General features: G+C 41.6%; 1 protein-coding gene across 1 annotated transcript in view; it reads left to right on the top strand.

Moving 5' to 3' along the window:
• Positions 1-14,125, top strand: part of CEP192 (centrosomal protein 192) — a 62,928-nt gene extending 48,803 nt beyond the window's left edge. The window contains exons 38-47 of the mRNA XM_083358724.1: positions 50-173; positions 2,374-2,479; positions 3,709-3,910; positions 4,859-4,938; positions 6,152-6,247; positions 10,125-10,244; positions 10,677-10,795; positions 11,548-11,656; positions 11,997-12,055; positions 13,738-14,125. Coding sequence (XP_083214850.1) covers positions 50-173; positions 2,374-2,479; positions 3,709-3,910; positions 4,859-4,938; positions 6,152-6,247; positions 10,125-10,244; positions 10,677-10,795; positions 11,548-11,656; positions 11,997-12,055; positions 13,738-13,879 — 1,157 coding nt within the window. The 3' untranslated portion in view covers positions 13,880-14,125. The remainder of the gene's footprint in view (positions 1-49; positions 174-2,373; positions 2,480-3,708; positions 3,911-4,858; positions 4,939-6,151; positions 6,248-10,124; positions 10,245-10,676; positions 10,796-11,547; positions 11,657-11,996; positions 12,056-13,737) is intronic.
• The last annotated feature ends 9,638 nt before the right edge of the window (positions 14,126-23,763 follow it).

Genomic DNA, 23,763 nt, shown 5'->3' with positions numbered 1-23,763 from the left:
AATATTTGTGGAAGATACCTAAAAATTCATGCAATTCTTATTTCAAAAGGTGGTGCAACAGTTACTAAATATACACAAATAACGAATAACTCAAACCGATCATTGAAATTTGAACTATCTTGGCCTGCTCATTGTCTTACAGTAACTCCTCAACATGGAACTATTGAACCAAGGTAGGTACCTCTGTTGTTTCTAAATATTTAATGAGAACAGACAGATACTGCCATTTGATACTGTATTCACTTACTTGAAAGGGTTATTGAATTTGGAATACAGGTAGTCCTCGAGTTACGAGTGTAATGGAGCCTGACCATTCCACTCATAACTCATTCCACTCGTAACTCATTCCACTCGTAACTCGAAAACTCGTAGAGTTAATCTTGTTTCTTTAGCGAGATCACTCTCTTGCTTATTAAAATACACATGGCTTGTTAAGTAAGCATGGGGTATCTCAGGGTGGGGAAGGCCATGGAGGGCCTAGTGCTGGAGCAGGCCCCCAAGACCTCCCCGACCCACTAAGATACCACATGCTTCCCCCTCCCTTCCTGCCACTCCAGACTCACCTGGAAAAGATCTGACTCCTCTCTGCCGCGGTTCCTGCTGCCAACCGGATTTGAGGCTGGGGAATGTTTCGGCGCACCCTGTGTGGCCCGATCTGGGCTCCAGAGGACTTTTCCAGACCACTGCATCCGGATGTAAGGCTGGGGAAGGCTTTTGCACCCCCCACGGCCTGATCTGGGCTCCAGAGGACTTTTCCAGGCCACTGTGGCCTGGATCTAAGACTGGGGGAGGCTGGGAAAGGCCTCCGGAGCCTGGAAGGGGGCGTGGGGAGCCTCAGAAGGGTTCCCTGGCCACAAATCCAGGCAGTAGATACCTGGAAAAGGCCTCTGGAGCCTGGATCGGACCACGGAGGGGTGGCACAGAAGCTTCCAAGGGCCCTGATCCAAGCCTCGGAGGGGTTTTCCTAGCTGTTTGCACCAGGAATGGAGTTTGGGGGGGGATTTCTGCATGCCTCCAGAGGCTTGGATCAGGCCCTTGGAAGCTCCATTCCAGGCAGCAGCAGTCCTCCGAGGGCTGGATCCAGCCTCCGGAGACATGCAGAAGTCCCCCCCCAACCTCTGTTCCTGGCACAAACGGCTAGGATAACCCCTCTGAGGCTTGGATCAGGCCCTTGGAAGCTCCGTTCCAAGCAGCAGCAGCTTGGAGCAGTCCTCTGAGGGCTGCATCCAGCCTCCGGAGGAATGCAGAACTTCCCCCACAACCTCCATTTCTGGCGCAAACGGCTAGGATAACCCCTCCGAGGTTTGGATCAGGCCCTTTTGATTTATCCCAACATGAGAATTATTGATTATCAAACCCCATTAATCTCATCACAGCTTATTGAACTTTATTCCAGTGAATATGGCAATATTATAGGGACAACAATGATAATAGGAAAGATGGTGAGCATATTTTGCAATGCAAAAGCATATTGAGACTATTCTAAATTGTTACATAATACATGCAAGCTTAAATGAAAATCTTCATCAGTATCAATAAGACATAGCATATTCTCTTCATATCAATAATCTTTGATCTACGTTGCCCCTTTATATTTGAAATATTCATTGATTGCCTGAGAAATAGGGTACTGTCTGCAAAACCAGATGGTATATAAGATAAGACAAAGGGCATAATTCACATTTTAATTCAGCTAATAAAACGTGGAACCAAACTTTTAGCATTTACAGGTAGTTTTTGCTTAGTGACTACTTTGCTTAGTGACCATTTGAAGTTACAGTGGTGTAAAACAGACAGCTTTATGACAGACCTTGCATTTATTACCATTGCAGCATCCTATGGTCATGTGAACACCATTCAGGCACTTCATAACCAGCAAACGAGCGACTTGAGTGGCACTGCAACATTCACCCTATTTCCCCTCCCACTCCTCCCTTCCTGCCGCCATGGACTCACTTACCTTACAAAAATCTTCTCTGCCACGGTTTCTTTCCCTTTGAAGGAGAGGAGAGTCGGCTTGGAAGTGTTTTTTGCACCGAGAATGGAAGTTTCTGGAGTCTGTGATCTCGCACGAGTGTTTGAAATTGCGCCAAGTCACAGACCTCAGAGACTCATTCTCTATGCAAAAGGTGCCTGTCTCCTGCTCCTGCCCTCAACTCCTTTCTACCTGCCTGCAAGCCTGAAGGCTTCAACTGAGGGAGAAGGTGAGGCCCCTCGCACCCGCGTCCAGCCAGTTGGAGCTTGCTGCGCTGGGGAAGAAAGTGACCAGCGGAGTTTGTGATTTTTCTATACAAATCAAAATATTATTATTTTGTACATCAGGTTTTCTCATTTCACTTGAGTTCAGAACTAAATATTGAATTATTTTTCTAGGAGCAATATTTCAATTCATGTGAGTCCAAACCCATCACTTGCAGATAATAAATCAATATTTCCATGGAGTGGCCTTATATATATACATTGTGATGGTGGACAAAAAGTAAGTGCTTCAAAAAAGCTTTAAAATAAAGTGTTATTCATGATACCATACCTAGTTTTAATATTTTAAGCGTCCATATTTTCTGAAAGATGTGGGAAAGGACTGCAGAGAAAATTACAATGGAATAACAAATATGAGACCTAGAACTTCGTACTTGTCAGTGAAAAAAATAAGTACACTTGTCAGCTTGTCGGAGAACAGCGTGAGGCCACTCTTTTTTACACACACACACACACACACACACACACACACACACAGAGAGAGAGAGAGAGAGAGAGAGAGAGAGAGAGAAGGGAAGCGCAAGTGCATCTCTGTCTTTGTCTCTCTCTGCAGATGGCAGAGGATGACTGGGAGCCGCAGGAGAAGGCTGAAAGAGCCGCATGCGGTTCCAGAGCCACGGGTTGCCGACCCGTGACCTAGACACTAGTAATTGACAAAGTGAGCAAGAGCACACAAAACTTTACATCTTTTAATAAAACTTTAGTTGGAAAATATGCTACCAGAATTCTTCTGATTTGCCATCATAAACTGAGGCTACTCTCTTCTAACAGTGTCTAGTTTTCTAGCAAAGCTTAACTTACCATAGATGAGTGGTCCATCTCCCCAGTAAGAAATCTTTATCAGGAAAAATGAAAAATGGAAATGAAGATTTCTTGAAATATTTCCTTTTTAAGTGATCCATTTAAGAAAGTATCCTCCGTTTCTTGAACAAATATTAATGCCTATTACTTTCCACAAAACAATAATGATTTAGTAAAATATAGTTTTTACTGATGTCTGTAGACTTGTTAATAGGGGAAATTATTCAGTAATCTGATACTTTTAATAATTCTTCATTTAAAAAAAATAGAACAAAACCACACAATAATTAATATTTTTTTAAAAACAAACATTTTCAATAGCATCTGAATCAAGATATTTTACTATGCTGTCCTGAGAACTTGCAGAAGGCTCTAATCCTTAAGTCTACAAATTATGTTATAAATTCTGCTGTGGGGCAATAAATACTTTTAAAAGATTTAAATTCATGTTTTCTATAAACTGTTGATAGGATTGTTGGTTAGCTGGTTACCTTTATTATTTGAACATTGCAGTTGAATTGTAGTAATTATTTCCCTAATATGTTAGGGTGTATGTGTTAGATGACAGTTCTAAATATGTATCCATATGTTAACTTGAGACAAATCATAGAAAAAGCTATGAATTAAATATCTTTCTATTATGTATAGCTTGTTAAGGTTCAAATTCTGGAAAATATCACTGAGAAATCATCTGAAAAGAGCTCACTAACTGCTAAAATGGGTGCTCATCAACAACAGTCTGAACTAGCTGTTTCTCACATACAACCATGCCAGAAAAAACAGCTGACCAAACTTGAAGTAAAAAATCGGACTATATTTTTCCCTGAGACAAAATCTGGTGAACACTCAGGTAAATTCTAACTTAGTATATTGGTATCCTTGTGGCACATGTTTTTAGTGCTAAGAGAGGGAGAGATTCAGACACAGACAGACACTGAATAAAAGAAGAAGAAACTCAATTCTAGTGTCGCAGAATCCTTTCACTATCTTTGCTGCCTCTTTTTTGATCCAGCTTTTCTCAGGAACGTTTCCTACATATGGCTACAGTTTTTGAGGGAGAAGCTAGGTCTGAAAAAGAGACAGCAAAGGCAGCAAAAAGGAGACAGCAGAGGCAGCCAAGTGCTTCTGCTTCAGCCATGGCAGCTAGGTGCAAAAGGTGAAAGAATGGTGCAGAGTACTGGGAGAGAAGGCAGCTGGCAAGTTATGTTTGCTGGCGTAGCTGCAGCTTTCCGGGATGTAGCAAGTAGCCCCAGAATCATGAAAGTCTGGGGTTTCTTGTCGTCCTGAAGGCAGGGTGCAAGGTGGCCCAAAAGACAAGAGGTTGGGGGGAGGTAGTTGAAGACAGCCCCTTAGTTTACTGAAGTTCAGGGCTGGGAGGAACCAGACATGGAATTATTTGGCTTGGGATGGGTAGTGACTTAATGACCTACAATTCTCGGTTAACAACAGCAATGCTGAGTTCTGGGATTGCCATTATAAGTCATTATGGTCACGTGACATCTCACTTTATGATTGTACCAACAATGGAAATTCCAATCTCATTGTGATCATAAATTGAGGACTGCTTACATGAACTGCTGTGCGATTCTTCAGATTCAGCCTTCAGAAAATCCTGCAGTAAGAAGAGACTATTTCTATCGTGTTGGTCTTCTGTAGGAAAGTAACAATGCTATAATTATAATTTATTATCACTCCTGACCAAATAAGCAACTTAGAATTTTCAACAAACTGCTTGTTTCTGTGGACTGCTGTGAAATTTGCCATTAGCATTATATTGTTTGGCCATTATATTTTACAGAAAAATATCTAGAGATTGAAAATAATGGAGATGAAAATGTGAAGTGGTTTTTGACTTCTTTTGCACCACCGTATGTCAAGGTTAGTAAAAAAAAATGGTTTTCAAAGATTGGGACAAGAAAACTTTCTAGAAGAAAAAATTCTAGATAAGATCTAGCAAAGAAATAATCTGCTCATTTAAATAATTTGTTTTGTGTTTTTACTGCTCTGTGCAGCCATGAGAATGGCTGCAACTATATATTAAACATGTTTTATTCAAACCATGATGTACAATAGGTTAACATGCTTTCCATTCTTCAGTTGAAAAACTAGTTAACCAGGACATACGAACTACTGTAATTACAGCTATTGCTAACTTACATATTGCTGATATAAAAGTTTGGATCAAATCAGAAAGTGAAATCATTTGTAATAAAACATTATGCTTCATATTATTACAGAAAACTTTCATATTTCATTCAATAATATTGATTAATAAGAAAGAGTTTTCTTATGTACAAGAAAAGTTTGTTAAATTATATATATAGAAAATAGATTATATCATCAAAACAGCAGGTGTGGGTAGAATGTTTTGTAAAGTTCAATAAAAACCTGCTTTTTATTTTAAACACACTTCAGAATTGACTAGGCAGCCCATGATCCACTGTGTTATTGTTGCAGAGATATTTTCTTAACTGATAAACAGAATGACCATGGGTGGACAAAAAAGCAATGGGAATAGGAGTGAGTTCTGACTTTTAGACAGCTTCCCCCTTGATTTTGCTTGTGGGAAGCTGACAGGGAGTGTGGGAAATCACATTACAGGACTGCAGTGGCATAGTGCTACTGCACAGCTACAACTTTGCCAACACTGTCCTTGAGATTTCATTCCTGTGGGAATAGTGGCTCCTGGATTTTGGATGTATTCTTTAATGTTGAAAGTTACTAATAGACAAACATATTGTAGTGTATAGATTCAATGCTTTTGAAAATGTGCTAATTAAAGACAGTGTATATTGGGCTTTAAAACCATCAGCCTTAGTTTGTTCACGTACGTTGTTATATGAAATTCATCTGTTGAATCTACAGATGATAGATAAATGTACTTTTAGTGAAAACTTGAAATAATTTGAAATGTTTCATAATAACAGTATTGTTAAACAAGAAAAACAATTTTCACATAATGGTTACACCATGGAATTAATATATTACTGAAAGTCATCATCTCTAGTCAATCAAAAGTAATGTAATTAAATATGATTTAAACACTGCTTTATATAACTAATAGTTTTGATTAATAATTGTTTAATTTTAGGGAGCTGATGAAAGTGGAGATGTTTACAGAGCTACATATGCTGCTTTCCAGTGTTCCTGTCTTTCAGGTGCTCTTGAAAGTTATGGAAAAGAAAAAGTAAGTCACTAGTTGATTACGTTCATGTTAATTCATTGCATTTTTACTTTAAAGGAAGACAGGATATCCCAAACTCTTAGATGATAATTGATAAAACTGTTCCTCAGTAAAGACAGATTGTCGTGGAAACTTCTATTTGAAAATAAATTAACAATATCAGTAGGACTTTATTATTTAGTCTTAAATATATGAAAGCAGGGTACGGTGGCTCAACAGTTAAAGACCCTGAACTTGTCAGCCCAGGTTCAAGACCCAAGTGCCATCTGAAGAGGTGAGCTCCTGTTACTTTCCCGGCTTCTGTCCACCTAGCAGTTTGAAAGCATACAAATGCGATTAGATAAATAGGTACTACTTCAGTGGGAAGGTAAGAGTTCTATGTTCCTTGGCATGCTGGCCATATTACCACGGAAATGTCTTTGGACAATGCTGGCTTCCTTGGCTAAGAAACGGAGATGAGCACTGCCCCCCAGAGTCAGAAACAACTGGACAGGGGAAACTTTTACCTTTATACGAAAGCATTGTTTTTTCCCAGTACATTGCACAAAATGAATGCTTCACATTTCCAATTATTCTGAAGTAGTTGCTGTTCCATTATCTTTGTCCCTTATGCATTCAGGAAATATAGTTTTCTTCCCTTTTTCCTTCACATGTTACTAGGGGTTATAGAGAGCCAGATCTTCAAGGGCAAAATGTGATTAGGTACAAACAGGAACACCTTAAACCAACTATGTCTGTAAATTGACATGACTAAGCTCTGCAGCTGATGTGCAAACCCTGGAAAAGATGTGCTTAATTTAAGATGTTTCCAGTAGATGCTCTCTGGGTGCTCTTTGCCCTTTGAATGTCTATATAACCCTACTTTGCATCCATGCAGCCTTTTTAGGCTCATCTGCCATCCATTTTAGAAAGATTAATTTAAAGTTTGTTATATTTACCATTTGTTGTGGCAATTCTGGCAGTTGAGCAGAAAAAAATGGTGAAATGCATGTCTAAGATACAAGAATTTTTGTTGGTTTATTTTCAAAAGTTTATCAAAAGTTCATTTTCATAATATTGTTTACAGATGATAGTGATATTCTAAAGTCCTTGGTCCATCACAAAAAATATGTTCCTTTTTCTCTATGGCATATTTTCCTTTTCTTGATTCAAACAGTGAAGAGTGTTTTCTACACAAATTTATAAGGAAGTCGAATGGGTCAGAGGCATAAGATAAGGCAATAGGACAGCTCCTTCTGGGAGATTAGGCTGTTACCAGCTCTTGCCCACAATTAGTTTCCTCTAGCCCTTTCCCCACCATCCCACACTTACCATTTCTCTGTAATGTATTTTTTATTTTCATATGACCACTAGGTGATAGTAAAGAACAACAGATGCAGCTTTTATACTCCCAAATGAGGGGTGGTGGTGGAAATTCCTAAACAAAGTTTAGGAATATATATATTAAAATATATATTTTAATATATATTTCTGCAGAGTGGATAGAAAGGCTTGTTAGGTTTCTAGGTGAAGGAAAGTTTTACCATAAATCACTTAATAGAGCTGGAAGGGACCTTGGAGGTCTTCTAGTCCAGCTCAAGCAGGAGTCCCTATATCATGTCAGACAAGTGGTTGTCCAGTCTCTTCTTAAAAATCTCGAGTGATGAAGCACCCATTAACGTCTGAAGGCAAGCTGTTCCACTGGTTAATTGTCCTCACTGTTAAGAAATTTCTCCTTAATTCTAGGTTGCTTCTCCTCATGATTAGTTTCCATCCATTGTTTCTTGTCTTGCCTGCTGGTGCTTTGGAAAATAAATTGATCCTCTCCTCCTTGTGGCAGCCTCTCAAATACTGGAATACTGCTATCATGTCCCCACTAATCCTTCTTTTCTTTAGACTGGCCATTCCCAAATCCTGCAACCGTTCTTCATATGTTTTAGTGTCCAGGCCTTTAATCATCTTAGTTGCCCTTCTTTGCACTTTTTCCAGAGTCTCAACATCTTTTTTGCAATGCGGTGACCAAAACTGGATGCAGTATTCCAGATGTGGCCTTACTAAGGCTTTGTAAAGCAGTACTAATACTTCACGTGATTTTGATTCTACACTCCTGTTTATACAACCAAAGATTGGATTAGTTTTTTTGGCTGCTGCTGCACACTGCTAACTCATATTTAAGTGATCGTCCACTAGGACTCCAAGGTCCCTCTCACAGTTACTGTTTTTGAGCCAGGTTTCGCCTAATCTGTACTTGTACCTTTGATTTTTCCTGTCAAGGTATAAAACCTTGGGTTTTCTCCACATTAAATATCATTTTGTTAAATAGGCCCCATTGTTCAAGTCTGTCAAGATCTTTTTGTATTCTGAGCTTGTCTTCTGGGGTTTGGGCTATTCCTGCCAGCTTGGTATCATCTGCAAACTTGATGAGATCCCCTTCTATTCCCTCATCTAAGTCATTTATGAAGATACTGAAGAGTACTGGGGCCAAGACAGAACCTTGTGGTATCCCACTGCTTATTTCCCTCCTTGTAGATGTAGTACCATTAAGGACTACTCGTATAGTACAGTTTGTCAGCCAGCTACAAATCCATCTGGTGGTGATGATGTCAGTCCCATGTTTTTCTAGCTTACCAAGAAGTAGGTTGTGGTCTACTTTGTCAAATGCCTTGCTGAAGTCTAAGTATACGATGTCCACAGCATTTCACTAGTTTACTAATTTACTCATTTTGTCAAAGAATGAAACAAGATTGATTTGGCATGATGTTTTTAACATACAAACTCACATTATGATCATGGAACACTATCAGCCCTCTGCTATTTTGTGAATACAGTCTAGCTCACATATTCTCCCTTGAGTCAGTGTGGGATTAGTAATGAATATGTTCTTCTGGCTTAGAGGCAGCCCAGGTTGAAATCCATCCTCAGCCACAAAAATGTACTGAGGAATTCATTGTCTCTCAGCCCAAACTACCTTATAGGATTGTTGTCAGGAAAGGCAAGATAAACTTATCATTAAATTATTTTTGCTTCAGTGTTAGCTATGTGATCCAGGCATTATGTATTTGTTAAATGTATATGCCTCCTGACTCCCCAGTGCATGTTTTATAGCTTAGCGTGTTGCAGCTATATTGCAAACTGCTTAAAACAAATTAGTCTGGAGTATCAGCAGAGCAGAGGAATTCTTCTAGTAAGGACTGTGTTCTCCTTCATACCGTATATGAGGCTTCTACTAAAGGCTGTATTTAGTAATGCGTAATGGAAAAGAGAATAGCAATATCATACTAAAGACCAGAATATTTTTCTGCAAATATTATTGACACATGTCACTACTACTGTGCAAGCTATATTGGCTGCCTGTTGGCTTCCACGTGGAGTCAAAATGCTGGTGGTTACCTTTAAACCCCTTTTATGGCATAAGACCTGGTTACTGAAGTTTCTGCTTACCCAGTGTGTTTGGGCCCAGTTGATGAACTCCAGATCCTTTCATTAAATGTTGTCACTTTATGAGACCTATAAAGTGTATCTTCTCTGCTCCCACCCTCTGCTATAACATCCCCCCCCAGCATGTTGTCTCCTGGGATTCCAAAAAGCCTTTAAAACCTGGCTTGGTCTCGGGCTTGGGGTTAATGTGTTGTTAGGGGGTGTGCAGACGTGGTTGGTTTTAATGGTGCTTTTAGTCCAGGCTCTTGTTTCATTTTATGTTTTTAATTATTTTAGTTATTAATTATATTTTCTAAGCCACCCATAGTCCATTGGGTGGACTTATTTCAAGAATAAGTTTTGCAATGTGTTTTGTTATTAAAATCATAATGTCATAATGTTCAAATATAGTTCATCATTCTATTAATGCAATCAAGTTTGGTAAAATAATTATTCATTTATGATTTTCTATTTTTTGTGATAGATTATAGTGTCCTTTCTACCTAGAGACAAAGGGCACTATTCTCAGTTTTGGGATCTTGAGTGTCACCCATTGCATGAGCCTCATTTGACAGACAAATACAGGCTTCAGTTTTGTGGAATGGTAAGAATATGAATGATGTAGTTAATTTTTGTTTGAATTAGATTCAAAAATAATAGACTTCTTTTACATAGAATGGAAGAAGAATGAAACAACACCTCTGTGATAAACAGTTTGTGTGTTTATTGCTTTCTGATTAAAGTCTTAAAATGAACTATTTAAATAGAATATTTTTGTGAAGTCTTATGTTATATACTTTGTAAAATACCAGCACTTGATAAAACACTAGCATTTAACTCTTATGTCTTTTCCTACACTCTAGCAAGTATAATGATACTAACTTTGGTGTGAAAGTATCAGTTTGAAGAAGCAGTTCTGGTTTACTTAATTTCTGTAGAATAAAATTAATTGTGTTGATTCTGTTTCTGCATAATTAATGGATAAAAAAGCATAGCATTTCTCTAATTACATTTTGTAATTTATATATTGCAACAGAGTATCCTAAGCAATAAACAGTTAAAAAACAAAGTATTAACAACATCATTGGTAAAAATCAATATTCAAGATGTAACACAAGGAAGAGAATACCTCAGTATATTTGATCACAACATATGGTATGTAAATTGGATAGTTTATAAAATACATTTTTGCGTATTCATTATTTGTAAAGAAAATAATTTTTCAATGTTTTAAGTATACATTGTATTTAGTAGCATTCTATGAGATCCACAAACTGCTATGTAATAAACTCAAGGCCATAGGTTTGCCTTGTGCAAGGATTTACTTTTTAGTATGTTGTGTGATCTACTGTTATGATTCATGAATCCTGATTTATGATATAATATTATGTACAAGGCAAGCTACTACATGGTTATTCTACAAACCATGGTTAAATATGGCTTAGCATGATGCATGACTCTTGCCATAATGTCTGATAAAATATAAATGGTGCTTTTCAGTCATGCTTCTCTAAAAATCAAAGCTTATTGAGTATGTAATCCTAAACAATTTCTCTTCCCCCCCCCCCCCCCCGGCCGGGAGTAGACTTACCCAAACAAAGAACAATCTTCTTATGAGGAAGAATGATATTTTATGTTTAGAACCCTTAACAAACAAGATAGAAACTATGAAGCAGTCTGCATCTAAATACTCTTTACTCAACTAAACATCTTAGTACTGTTCAAGAATTGGGGGGAAATGCAGTTTTATTTTGCAAGCAAGAAAAATAATTCAGATGTTTTTTTAAACTAAAACAGTGACATGCTTTGGTCTTACAGAAGATATTTTGTACCTGTAAGTAACTTCCCAATTACAAATATTGATTAAAACAGAGATTTAGTAGTGTTTTTTGTTGTTTTTAAACCAGGAGAGGGGTGTATGCCCAAGAAGACGTCTATACATTTCCTCCAACTAGGGTTGGCGAATCAAGTACATTAAAAATCAGCATGAAGAATTATTCTATGTCTTCCTGTCAGGTATATTGACTTCTAAGCATTGTTTAAAGTTGCATTTGCTAAAACTTCAAACTAACTTACCTAATGCTTAATACATGTTCTGATGTTAAAGTTGTTTGGATCATTGTCTTTTGCTAATTTACTTTCCAGTAGAAAGTAATATTTATTAAAATTGGAAACTCTATGAAATTTAAATCATAATATTGAAACGTATATCAACATTTGTAAGCCAAGCTTACCTATTATATTTTTTTTCTCCCTGGAATCTGCATAATTGAAATGTATGTCTCTTAAGGGATTATGTACTTGCTGGGTAATGAATAAAATAACACAAATATTTTAAACAATTATTAAATTACAGCTCAACTTTAAAAGTCCTGGGGAACCTTTTTATATCAAGCATTCCCATTATAATTTGAGGTGAGTGAAAATGTATTTTTTTTCTTAAGACAGGTGTTAGAAGGCATACAGGTATTCCTTTCTTTACAATTGGTCATTTATGACTGTTTGAAGTTAAGATGGCCATGAAATAGTTACTTCATGGCCCATGAAACAGATGGGATCATGGTGCCTACAGAGGGGAGGTGGTATGATGAACTACATGGAAGCAGCCATTTTACAGGAAAGGAACATACATTCCAAGGAGGGGAGCAAGACAGAAAACAACACAACTTGCAGCTGGATCAGAGAGTTAGCGTAATCCCTCCCTATAGTCTGTCAGGATAGCTTTATGATTGGTCATAGTGTTCTGTGGGCATTTCACAAATGTGCGTGTACTAGACACACAATATTTTATTTATTTATATCTCACCCTTATTATTAAATAATAATAACTCAAGGCAGCAAACTTATCCAGCCCACCTTCCTCCTCCTACTTTGCCCACAACTTGTGAGATGAGTTGGACTGAGAAAGAGTGACTGGCTCAAGGTCACCCAGCTGCCTTTCATGGCTAAGGTGGGAATTGAGCTATACCTGGTGTATAACAACATCACGGAGTAAATGGAACCGAACATCTTAGCATTGATAAATGGGAAAGTTTGCTGCCAAAACTTGGCAGGACAGTCTGGGAGTGTGCTTGGGGCTACTTGTGGCCCACAGATTGCCTGCTCTGTATTAGGTATTACAGCGTCTTTTTAGCTTACTTGATGGCCCTAGGCACCCTTAATTGCTAAGGTTGTCTTGAATGGTGTTGTTGTTTAGAAGAAATTGTTGTAATTATGAACTACAAGTAGTCCTCGCTTAAAGGTCCCTTGTTCAGTCACAGTTCTAAGTTGTGACAGCACTGGATGAGTGGTACTTACAACTAATCCTAAAAATTCCAGCCATTACACCACTCCCACAGTCACATAACTGCGATACTGGTGCTCCGCAACTAGTTCATACTTTTGACAGTTGCAGCCTGTGGTCATCTGATCGCCATTTGTACCTTTTCTGCTGCCTTCCCACAAACAAAAACCATGCAGAAGCCAGCAGGGAAGGTGGCAAGTCACTCTCTGGGATGCGCCCCTGGCCTCCCTTCCATCTGTACAGTGTGGTGTCCTGCTTCCTTCATCTTCCCTGCATTAGCTTAGCTCCCTCCTTCCTCTGGCCTCCTTTCACGTGGCCTAATGCCCTCCCTTCCCTGGCTTCACATCATTCCTGTGGTGTAGCATGATACCTTTTTTTAATTCGGCTTCCCTTTGCCTATGCACAGCCTGCACCAGGCCTCCCCCTACCCCCTCAACCCCCCCCACACACACAGTCTTTCCCTCAAGCTCCCACTACTTCCAACACAATGGTTTGTGTGTCCTGGAGTTACAACAGCAACGGAATCTGCAGGAATTGTGATCACTAAGCTTTAACAATCACATGACAACACTCTTTACAAACGTATTGCTTAGTGATGGCAATACCCCAAGGAGTATACAGCTAAGAATGTAATCCATATAGGAAATTTCTATTTACTGTCCAAAAAAGCACAACCAGCTGACAAATTGTAATATGCTATTATGATAAGAAAATAGTCTGCTGCTAATAGAGCTCTAGAACTTTTTTTCTCAATCTAAATAAGTTGAAGAAGTCTGTTAAATGCTCACCTAATTCTTATACATTTGTCTTACAGATGTCACCACTACTGCAATTTACCAGTCCAATTCAAACCAATGACCCCAGGCATTTTCAAATGCTTATTGGTGGTTGAGACAGATAAAAGTGGAACTCTTACTATTCAACTAATTGGTGAGGGTTTGGCAGAAAATAGTTAAAACTGTTGTTAACCATGCACGCTATGACTAAATTATTAAATTTCCTTTTTTGTATACAAAATAAATTTATAGGTAACTCAAGTGTTTGTAAATTTTAATATAGTAAATTTATTAATGTATGCTATCATGGAACCAGTGCACTTTGGCTGTTGAAAGCAGCAGTGTAAGTAACTTTTGTTTTGATTATGATTTCTCAAATGACAGTGTATGAGCTCATTTTTTTTAAAAAAAATAAAGCTTTTAAAAAATATTTTCCCTTTTAGTGTGTTTATTGCTAACTCTCCTTTTTATCTGTTATACATGAATATTTTCTATCTAATAAAGTCAAACTGCATAAGGTAACTATTGTTGAAAGCTGTTACCAAAGTTATGTATCCGTATCTGATTTGCTCATTACTGCAGTATACGTTCATATAATATGGTTTTAGGCCAGATGGCAATGGTGTTATTAAATCTCATCTAGGAATGCTAAAGATTGAACTAGAATTTGTATGTTTCAAAGTTGCAAAGGTTCTGTGAATGTTTTCAATTAAATCATTTCTTTCAGATGGACTGAAAATGATAACATAGTTATAAAGCATTTATAAAATACAATAACTGTCTCATGGGCAACCAAATTGTCCTGGATACTTTCACAAGTGAAGTATCTGTCCAGAAGTTGAGTAATATGTAATGGTTCCAAGTAGACCACTTGATTCCAGGTGATTCAAGAACATTAAATGCATTGTGTGACTGATGTTGAAACTCTTGGCAGTCATTACTGTATAACAGATATTGTAGTAATGGGTATTGGTGCTACAGTCTCCACTATGGAAATACAGATTATAAGAAATCTCTGTTTGGTTATTCTGTTTGGATCTAGCTGCAGTTTATGTGTATTATGTATTCTAGAAGGTGTTACTAGAATTTTATTAAATCAGCTATAGAAGTATCAGCAGGTTTCCCACAATCTTCCTGCTGAGATACTATTTTCAGCTGTACCCAATCTGCTACTTATGGCATTAACAGTAGTTTGCATGTTCACCCCTCATCTCTGTAAGAATAGATGTTATATTTTTCTTAGTCTCTGTATGTTGCCTTGGAGGGGAGGATGGTGGCAGGACTTTCTTGGGTGCCATCCAAGCAATTAAAAACAGACCTCTGATATCAAACCACATGATAACCAACTATTTCTGCTTTGAGTAGTAGCACTAAATAGTTTGTTGGGATAATAACATTTCAGGGACTGAGGGAATGTTCCAGTCTCATGTCTGACTGCAACAGCATCTCAGCCAGGTGTCCCCTAAGTAAACCTGAAGGATTTAGGTGCAGTGGAGAACGCTGGAGTATTAGACCACCCTGCCAAGGGCTGCTACCTCTATGCAGCTATTTGAGAATCTACTTCTTAGCATGAGAGAAAAACTAAGAGCCACAAAAAGAGTCAATGTTAAGTTTGTACTCAGGTTTGTACTCTGGTAGAAACCATAATCTTATTTTTTTAGATGTTTTTAAAAGCAGTAAAATGTAGGCAAGGATTTTATATTTTCAGATGTAAAGCTAAGGTTATAATCAGATATAGTAAGCCCAGTTGAATTTAGTGAATTTTATTTCTGAGAGGCTTACCGAAGATCATGCTGCAAATAATTTTTTATCCTTGGTGGGCAACCTTGGAGTACCTCCAGATGTTTTGGGCTCATGCCTTCATAACGGCGGCGTCTCCGAGGATCAATGGAGGCGCCGCGGATCAGCTGGGCGGTGGAAGAGGCGGCAGTGGAGACGACGGTGACCGGGACTGCCTCTCCAGGCCCAATCATTCGCCACCCAGGGGCCTTGACAGCGGCGGTAGCGCTGACGGCGTGGCATCTCCAGCCCACCCCCTGTACCGCTGCTGCCGCTACAACCATCCTGTGCGGGGCCGGAGTTGCTGTTCGGCCTCGACTGCCTAATCTACTCCCGGATAGCGGCGGCGTCTCCGAGTGATCAAGGAGACGCCGCAGGCCAGCTTTACGACGGTAGCGGCAGCGAATGGGTCCCAACGACTCCTCTATGCTCTATACGGCGGAAGCGGCGGCAACGGAGGCGAGGACGGCGGTGACATCCTCTCCGGGCCCCGGTCGACCATTTTTGGCCCAGGGCCCTCTGACAGCGGCGGTAGCGGCGGAGGCGAGGCATCTACGACTCACACCCTGAGCCACCTCTTTGAAGCGCCTGGATCGGAGACGGCATGACACCAGGGACTCCCATACCTCTGGGAGGCCACGCTCTGGACGGTCCCCAACCAATAGGGGCCCATGGAGCTGTGGCCAGGAACAACGCCCAGAGGATCAGGGAGAGAACTGTTTGGGCGGCTGAACCACCAGAGCTGACGCCAATTAATGAATCCCTCCATCTTGCCTTCTACCCACTCTCAACCACCCTTGCCCACTCTCTCCCCACAGGACATAACGGGCCTGGGTGCAAGCCACGGTGGCAGAGTGGCTTGGCCGTACACCTGCAACCCCATAAAGGTGAGAGCTCTATGGGGTTTGCTTCACCCAGAGTACGTTCTGGACCACCCCCGGAAGCAGAGTCACAACCCATTGTGAGAGGATGAGGAATGGCCTGCTTCTGGGGGTTCGCCCGGCCAAGTGGCAGTGGCAGGGCGACGATCCAGAAACGCACCTACCTGACTCGACCCTCCTACAATTCACCATCCAGGGGACTGCCTTCCCGGAACCCCTTATGACTATGCTCGTTCAATACTCCAGCACAGTACTACACGCCCTCAGGGGTTCCCCACTCTCCTGGGTGCGACCCGCCTGCATCACATCCAACCTCGATGACGGGCCCAACCACTGGGCCTCTGAGAGATGGCCGGGCAGGGTCAGGGGCCTCCAGCATAAGCCCAACAAGAGGCCCCTGATTAAGTTCTTAGCTAAGTTTTTTGTGGGGTTAGGGAGGGGGGAGGGAGAAGACTATGGTTGCGCGGGAAAGGCACGCCTTCCAGCCACCATAACGCATGCCAGGCCCACGACCATTCGCGACAGCGTACAACGAGGACCAGTCGCCGATAACACCCAGTGGCGTATTGACAAACATCCCATCCCTAGGATGGTGGGGAATGGCAGAAGGTGCACAGACAGAGGGCCATATCATCACCGGGAGTGTCATCTCCGCTCTGTAAAAGCGGTGAGACGCTCCGACCCTCTGTTCTCCCCCGGAGGACCCGGGAGCAAAGGTGCGCCCCCTCCCATGCTAAGGCTGGTCTACCTGAATGCAAGGTCCGTAGCTAACAAAGCCCACCTCATTCGTGACCTAGTGGAGAGCGAGCATGCGGACCTGGCTTGCATCACGGAAACCTGGCTGGGCCCAGAGGGTGGTGTTCCTCTGGTTGACCTCTGCCCGCCAGGTTTCCAGGTGCTGCACCAGCCTCGGGCTCATGGGAGGGGTGGGGGAGTGGCAGTTATCATCAGGGAATCCCTTAGCCCGCGAGAGACCACCGTCCCTCAGATGGTCGGGTGTGAGTCTCTCCTACTGAGATACGGCCCAGGGGCGCAGTTGGGCCTGCTGCTGGCGTACCTACCACCTAATCGTGCAGCGGCGGCCCTGCCCGAGCTACTCGATGCCCTCTCAGGGTTGGTGGTTGAATTCCCAAGACTCATGGTCTTGGGCGACTAATCTACCGTCCCTGGGAGGATCGTCAGAACTGGCTCGGGAGTTCATGGCTTCCATGGCGGCCATGGACCTGTCGCAAATAATTTCTGGACCGACTCATGAGAGAGGCCACACCCCAGACTTGGTGTTCTTGTCTGGATCGTGGCGTGATGATATCGGTGGGGGCACCACAACTGTTACGCCCCTGTCATGGACCGATCACCACCTCCTGCGGCTAGACTTCCCCCTTGCCACCCCCCACCGTGGGTGCACGGTGCCAGTCAGATGGTACCGCCCTAGGCGCCTAATGGACCCTGATAAGTTCCAGGCAGCGCTTAGGGACACGCATGCACTCCCTGCTCACAGCTCGGCGGATGCCTTAGTGGAAGCCTGGGAAAAGGCAGCCACGGAGGCTCTGGACCGAATTGTACCCATGCGGCCTCTGACCCGGCGCAGATCCCAGCGAGCCCCATGGTTCATCGAGGAGCTCCGGGAGATGAAGCGTCGGAGACGGGGCCTAGAGAGCCGTTGGAGATCCAGCCGATCCGAATCCGACCGATTGCGACTAAGAATCCTCACCAGGTCTTATCTCGCTGCGATAAGGGTGGCAAAATCCAACTATTTTTCCACCCTCATCGCGTCCGCAGATAATCGCCCGGCTGCCTTGTTCAGGGTGACTCGCTCCCTATTAAACCAAGAGGTGAGGGAGGAACCCTTGCAGGGTCGAGCCGAGGAATTCGGTCAATATCTGCTGGATAAAATTGCTTGGATTCGAACTGGCCTGGACTCCAACTGGGCTGAGATGGAAGAACAAGACATGGACAGTCTTGTCGACGTCATCTGGGATGAATTTGATCCTGTAACTCCTAAGGAAGTGGACAGGATTATGAGAAGGTTGAGCTCCTCCACATGCTTACTGGACCCGTGCCCTTCCTGGCTGGCCTATGCAGCTCGAGAGGGGACACGTGGATGGTTCCTAGCGGTCATCTCTGCTTCTCTGAGTGAGGGTCACTTCCCCACCGCCTTGAAGGAGGCGGTGGTGAGACCTCTCCTCAAGAAGCCCACCTTGGACCCATCCTCTTTAAATAACTTTCGTCCAGTCTCCAATCTTCGCTTCCTTGCGAAGGTTGTTGAGAGCGTGGTGGCGCACCAACTTCCTCAGATCCTGGATGAAGCGGTTTATCTAGACCCGTACCAATCGGGTTTCAGGCCGGGCTACAGCACGGAGACGGCATTGGTCGCTCTGATGAATGATCTCTGGAGAGCCCGGGACAGGGGCTATTCCTCTGTCCTAGTCTTATTAGACCTCTCGGCGGCTTTCGATACCATCGACCATGGTATCTTGCTGCGACGCCTCAGGGGACTGGGAGTGGGAGGCACGGTTCTGCGTTGGTTCTCCTCCTTTCTCCAGGGTCGCTCGCAGTCGGTGCTGACAGGGGGACAGAGGTCGACCCCGAGGCCTCTCGCTTGCGGAGTCCCTCAGGGGTCGGTCCTCTCGCCTCTCCTGTTCAACATCTACATGAAACCGCTGGGTGAGATCATTCGCAGTTTTGGAGTAGGGTTCCATCAGTATGCTGATGACACCCAGCTTTTTATTTCAACTCCAAACAATATCAGTGATGCCCTAGACGTGATGTCCCGCTGTCTGAAAGCGGTCCGGGAATGGATGGGGAGGAACAGGCTTCAACTGAACCCGGACAAGACTGAATGGCTGTACGTTCTGGCAAACCAGGATATTCAGAATGTCCCATTGCTTAACATCGGGGACATGTTACTACCCCCTGTTGATAGGGCCCGCAACCTGGGTGTCCTCCTAGACTCTCAGCTCTCCCTAGAAGACCACATAGGAGCTGTGACCAAGGGGGCCTTCTCCCGGGTTCGACTAGTTCGCCAACTACGGCCTTATCTAGACCTGGATTCCTTACGTACAGTCACCCATGCCCTTGTGACCTCTCGCCTAGACTATTGTAACGCTCTCTACATGGGGCTGCCCTTGAGATCCACTCGGAAGCTTCAGCTGGTGCAAAGTGTGGCGGCACGGACCCTCTTGGGAGCCTCCCGATACTCCCATATCACACCTCTCCTCCGTGCGCTGCACTGGCTTCCGGTTGCCTTCCGAGTGAAGTTCAAGGTGCTAACAATGACATACAAAGCCCTACATGGCATGGGTCCGGACTACCTACGGGAGCACCTTCTGCCGATGTCAGCACCCCACCGTCCTGTGCGCTCCCACAGAGAGGGCCTCCTCAGGGTGCCACCGCTCAAGGAATGTCGGCTGGTGGCCCCCAGGGGGAGGGCATTCTCAGTGGGTGCGCCAGCCCTCTGGAACAGTTTACCAACCGAAATCCGGATGGCCCCCGACCTCCGTACCTTCCGTCGCGACTTAAAAACTTTCCTGTTCCAGCAGTCCGGCCTGGCATGATAGCGTTAATTGGGGTCCCAGTTTGTTTTCACTATTGTTTTTATTACTTTTTATTGTTCATCTGTATACCTTCCTTCCTCTGTACACCGCCCCGAGTCCCTCGGGAGAAGGGCGGTTTATAAAAACTAATAAATAAATAAATAAATAAATAAATAAATACCTATCTCTATATTGTATTATAAGAGATCACCAGTAATATAAACTCCAAAACAGTAGTATATAGCTGTGTCTCCTATTTTTTTCTTCTTCCCCAATCCATAATATGAGTATGAGGTAGTTATATAACTAAATTTTTTCCTCTTCAGCAAAGAGCTTGTGTGGATTTTAGCTGCACTAATACACTGGAAATGTCCTTTGTTCCTTGCGGAAACTTGAAAGTTCTCTGGCAAAGCTTCTATGAAGTTGGAAGGAGCTCTCCGGAACATACTTGGGAATCAAGTCTTCAAGCTCTTTGTGTTCATTTGTATGATTTCCAAATTGGAATGCTGAGGGCCATATTGAGCCTTTAATAAACAGTAAGTTCATTAGGTAAGTAATTGTAAGAAAATAGTCCTTTGTAATGAAATAAAATCAGCAAGAGGGTTACTAGGCTACTTCCTTTCTTACCTTTCACATGTCCTATAGGGTAGCGGTAGGTAATACTCATCTCGCATTGAATTCTGTCTCTTTGTGAACATTCTGTCACCAGTCAAAGCTGTCCAGTATGTCAGTCATAGAGCATTGTGGTTGTGTCAGAGAAATAAACAAGAGATTAGAAGGCTACAAAGAACTGAGAATAAGGGAGTAAATAGTGTTTGGGAGGAGAAAAAAAGTTAAAGAAATTTCTATCAAAAGGTCTGTTACAGCTGGAACAAGATATTTGTGAAAGAGATTGTTGGGTGTTCTCTGTAACTTGGTTAATACTCACTAGAAATATTCATATGCTTATTTTGCATTGTAAGTGCTAGATAGCACATTCACAATATAATACAATCCTTTCAGAACATGTAAGATCTATGCCAGGAAATGTTAGGGACTAAATGTCATTTAGTACAAATATCCCACAAGGAATATTTGTACTAAATGAAGTCCCTAAAATGCATTTTCACAAAAGTTTCCTTGGAAAAGCCATCCAAGCCTTTAATGAGAAGTATCTATTTCTTTTTGGTTCAGATTTCCCCCCCTCCTCCTGAATATGGTTTTCTCTTGTTTGTGGGCTATGGACATTGCATAGACAGAACAGAATTATTAGAACCTGGGCATAGAGTACCAGTTCTTTTGTAGTTCAGCAGTTATCATTTACCAGAAGGAAATGCCTATTTGCTTATATGCATTTAAAGAATGCAATCTCATCTTACATATTTAAATGAAAGGCAACTTAAATAAACTTTCCAATGAAAAACATGTAATTAATAAAGCATCACAATGTACTTATGCATCATTCAGATAAATGTAAACTATTTTCTCTAGGTGTGTCAATAAGAGAAACAAATTACATATTCCTTCCATACTTGCAGGAAATAATTTCCTCAGTATTACTAATCTCTAAAGTGCATTTGAAAGATTATTTTCCGCTAAGTGGGAGCCACCAGTACCCAAATGGAGCCCAGTTGCAGAGTACTGGTAAATATTGAAGTGCAAGATGTTGCCATAACAATATACAAACCAGCACTGCATAGCAACATTCATAAATTGCTGGGATCATCCAGATGATACCCCAGTGTATGTACTGTAGTTATCTAGACCACTGAAATCAGTGGGAATGCACATTCCACTTCAAATAAGAGGATATTGGATTATATCGGTATGTTTCTCCCATGTCTATGGGTACATATTTGCATTGAAGTAATTCTCATACTGCTGGAATAATATTTAAATAATATACAAACTGGAATAAGATGAATCTTAATATGTGCATAAAAAATAAAATGATTCTATTTTAGCGGTATGCTGGCTGGGGAATTATAGGAGTTAAAGTGCACATGTCTTAAAGTTGTGAAGTTTGAAAAACACTAAGGTAGTTCTTTGCAGCAATTCAATGTTAATTAATCTTGATTTATTAACTCAGATTATACCTACTTTTCTGAAAGCTTTGCAAAATATGGAAATTGAGCAGACAGACTACAGGCACTTCTCATGTGTAATACTTACATTTACTATATTCTGTCCAAATTACCTTCGTTCTGAGCCAAACCTTTCCACAAATGGCATTTGCCAGGTTTCAGTTTCATATATTTTCAGTGCAAAAGCTGCCTTTTAAAAAGTGCATCTGTTGTTATTTCAAATTGTTTTATTTTATTATTACTTTTTTAGCTCCTGGTGACAAGCACCATTTGAACTTTAGAACCACCCACGCTTTCAATGCAGTAGTGTGAATAGGCTTCAAAATTCCTTTGGGTTTTCCAAGCTTTTGTACTCTGATATGGTTTAGACAAAAGACTACAGGAGTTCCATTTATCCACCTAATAGTTAAGAGACAAGGGGGGGAGAGCTGGGTGGGAGACTTAAACTGAAGTGCCCTCTTACAAGTGTATTAAAACCCATTTTGTTTGCTCTCAACTTCCAAAATGCCTCAGGCAGCTTACATGCCATCTTAGTAAATTACTCATGTCGGGCACAAGCCCTGCTCCGAAAACAATACTCTACACAAAATCTGACATTTTAATCACTCAAATCACATGTAGATAAATTATCTGTACTCTTTAGCATGTATAATGGCCTGTCAAAGCATAGCTGGTGAATATTTATCAGTGCTTTGGTGAAAGAATCTCATGATTTGAAAAAGTGAACTGAATTGGGAACTAGCTGTTACTGCCTGCAATCTAATTAGAAATTCAGACAGTAATAAAAATGTTGCTACTTCTGTTTTCTAAAAAGATAAAGGTTCCCCTGCACATGCGTGCTAGTCATTTCCAACTCTAGGGGCCAGTGCTCATCTCCCTTTCAAAGCCGAAGAGCCAGCGTCTCCATGGTCATGTGGCCAGCATGACTAGACACCAAAGGCACACACAACACTGTTACCTTCCCACTGTAGTGGTCCCTATTTTTCTACTTGCATTTTTACGTGCTTTCGAACTGCTAGGTTGGCAGAAGCTGGGACAAGTAACAGGCGCTCACTCTGTTACGTGGTACTCGGGATTCGACCCGCCAAACTGCCGACCTTCTGATTGACAAGCTCAGCGGCCTAACCCACTGAGCCACTGCGTCCCTATTCTGTTTTCTAGTTGAGTATAATAAGGATAGCAGTTTCAGCTTTTTAAAAGTATACTATTCAACTATCATTTTGTAATTATTATCTTACTTGCAGTCTATTCAGCACAAGAATAGGTTTTAGTGTAGTAACAAAACTGCTGGTTATTTGGTATAATAATGTAATAAGATAAAAGACAATAAATTAGGTAAGATAAGTTCATTGCACTTATGATTAACATTCCTTTGTTTTTATTCTATTAATATTAAAGTTATGTCAACATTTAACATCACCTTGATTGTCCTCACTCATTCACAGAACTTTTCTATACTCTGCTAGACTGAAAAATGACTGCATCTTCCAATTAATTGCCACATGAAAATGATATAACTGATTTTTTTTAATCATGTAGTATAAATGGAGGACTGCGACAATAATTAACTACAAGATAATTCCTTTAATCCTGGTGGTGAACATTTTTATAAGAGCTCAATGAATGCAACCAAGTCCCCAAATTCTGACCTGAGGCAGGACAATAAAAAATAGTGGCAAGTTGTTTGGTCTGAATCAGTCCTGAGCATCAACAAAGCTCCAGTCCTGATTGTGGGGCTCTGGGCACTACAATAGCTAGCACCATCATAGTACCAGCAAAAACCTCAAACTTTGCAACTAATTTCCCTA

This window comes from Vipera ursinii, assembly GCF_947247035.1.
Source record: "Vipera ursinii genome assembly, chromosome: 3".
In the NCBI taxonomy this organism is placed as follows: domain Eukaryota; kingdom Metazoa; phylum Chordata; class Lepidosauria; order Squamata; family Viperidae; genus Vipera; species Vipera ursinii.
The sequence above is the reverse complement of the archived record's forward strand: the minus strand, read 5'-3'. Positions and strand labels throughout refer to the sequence as shown.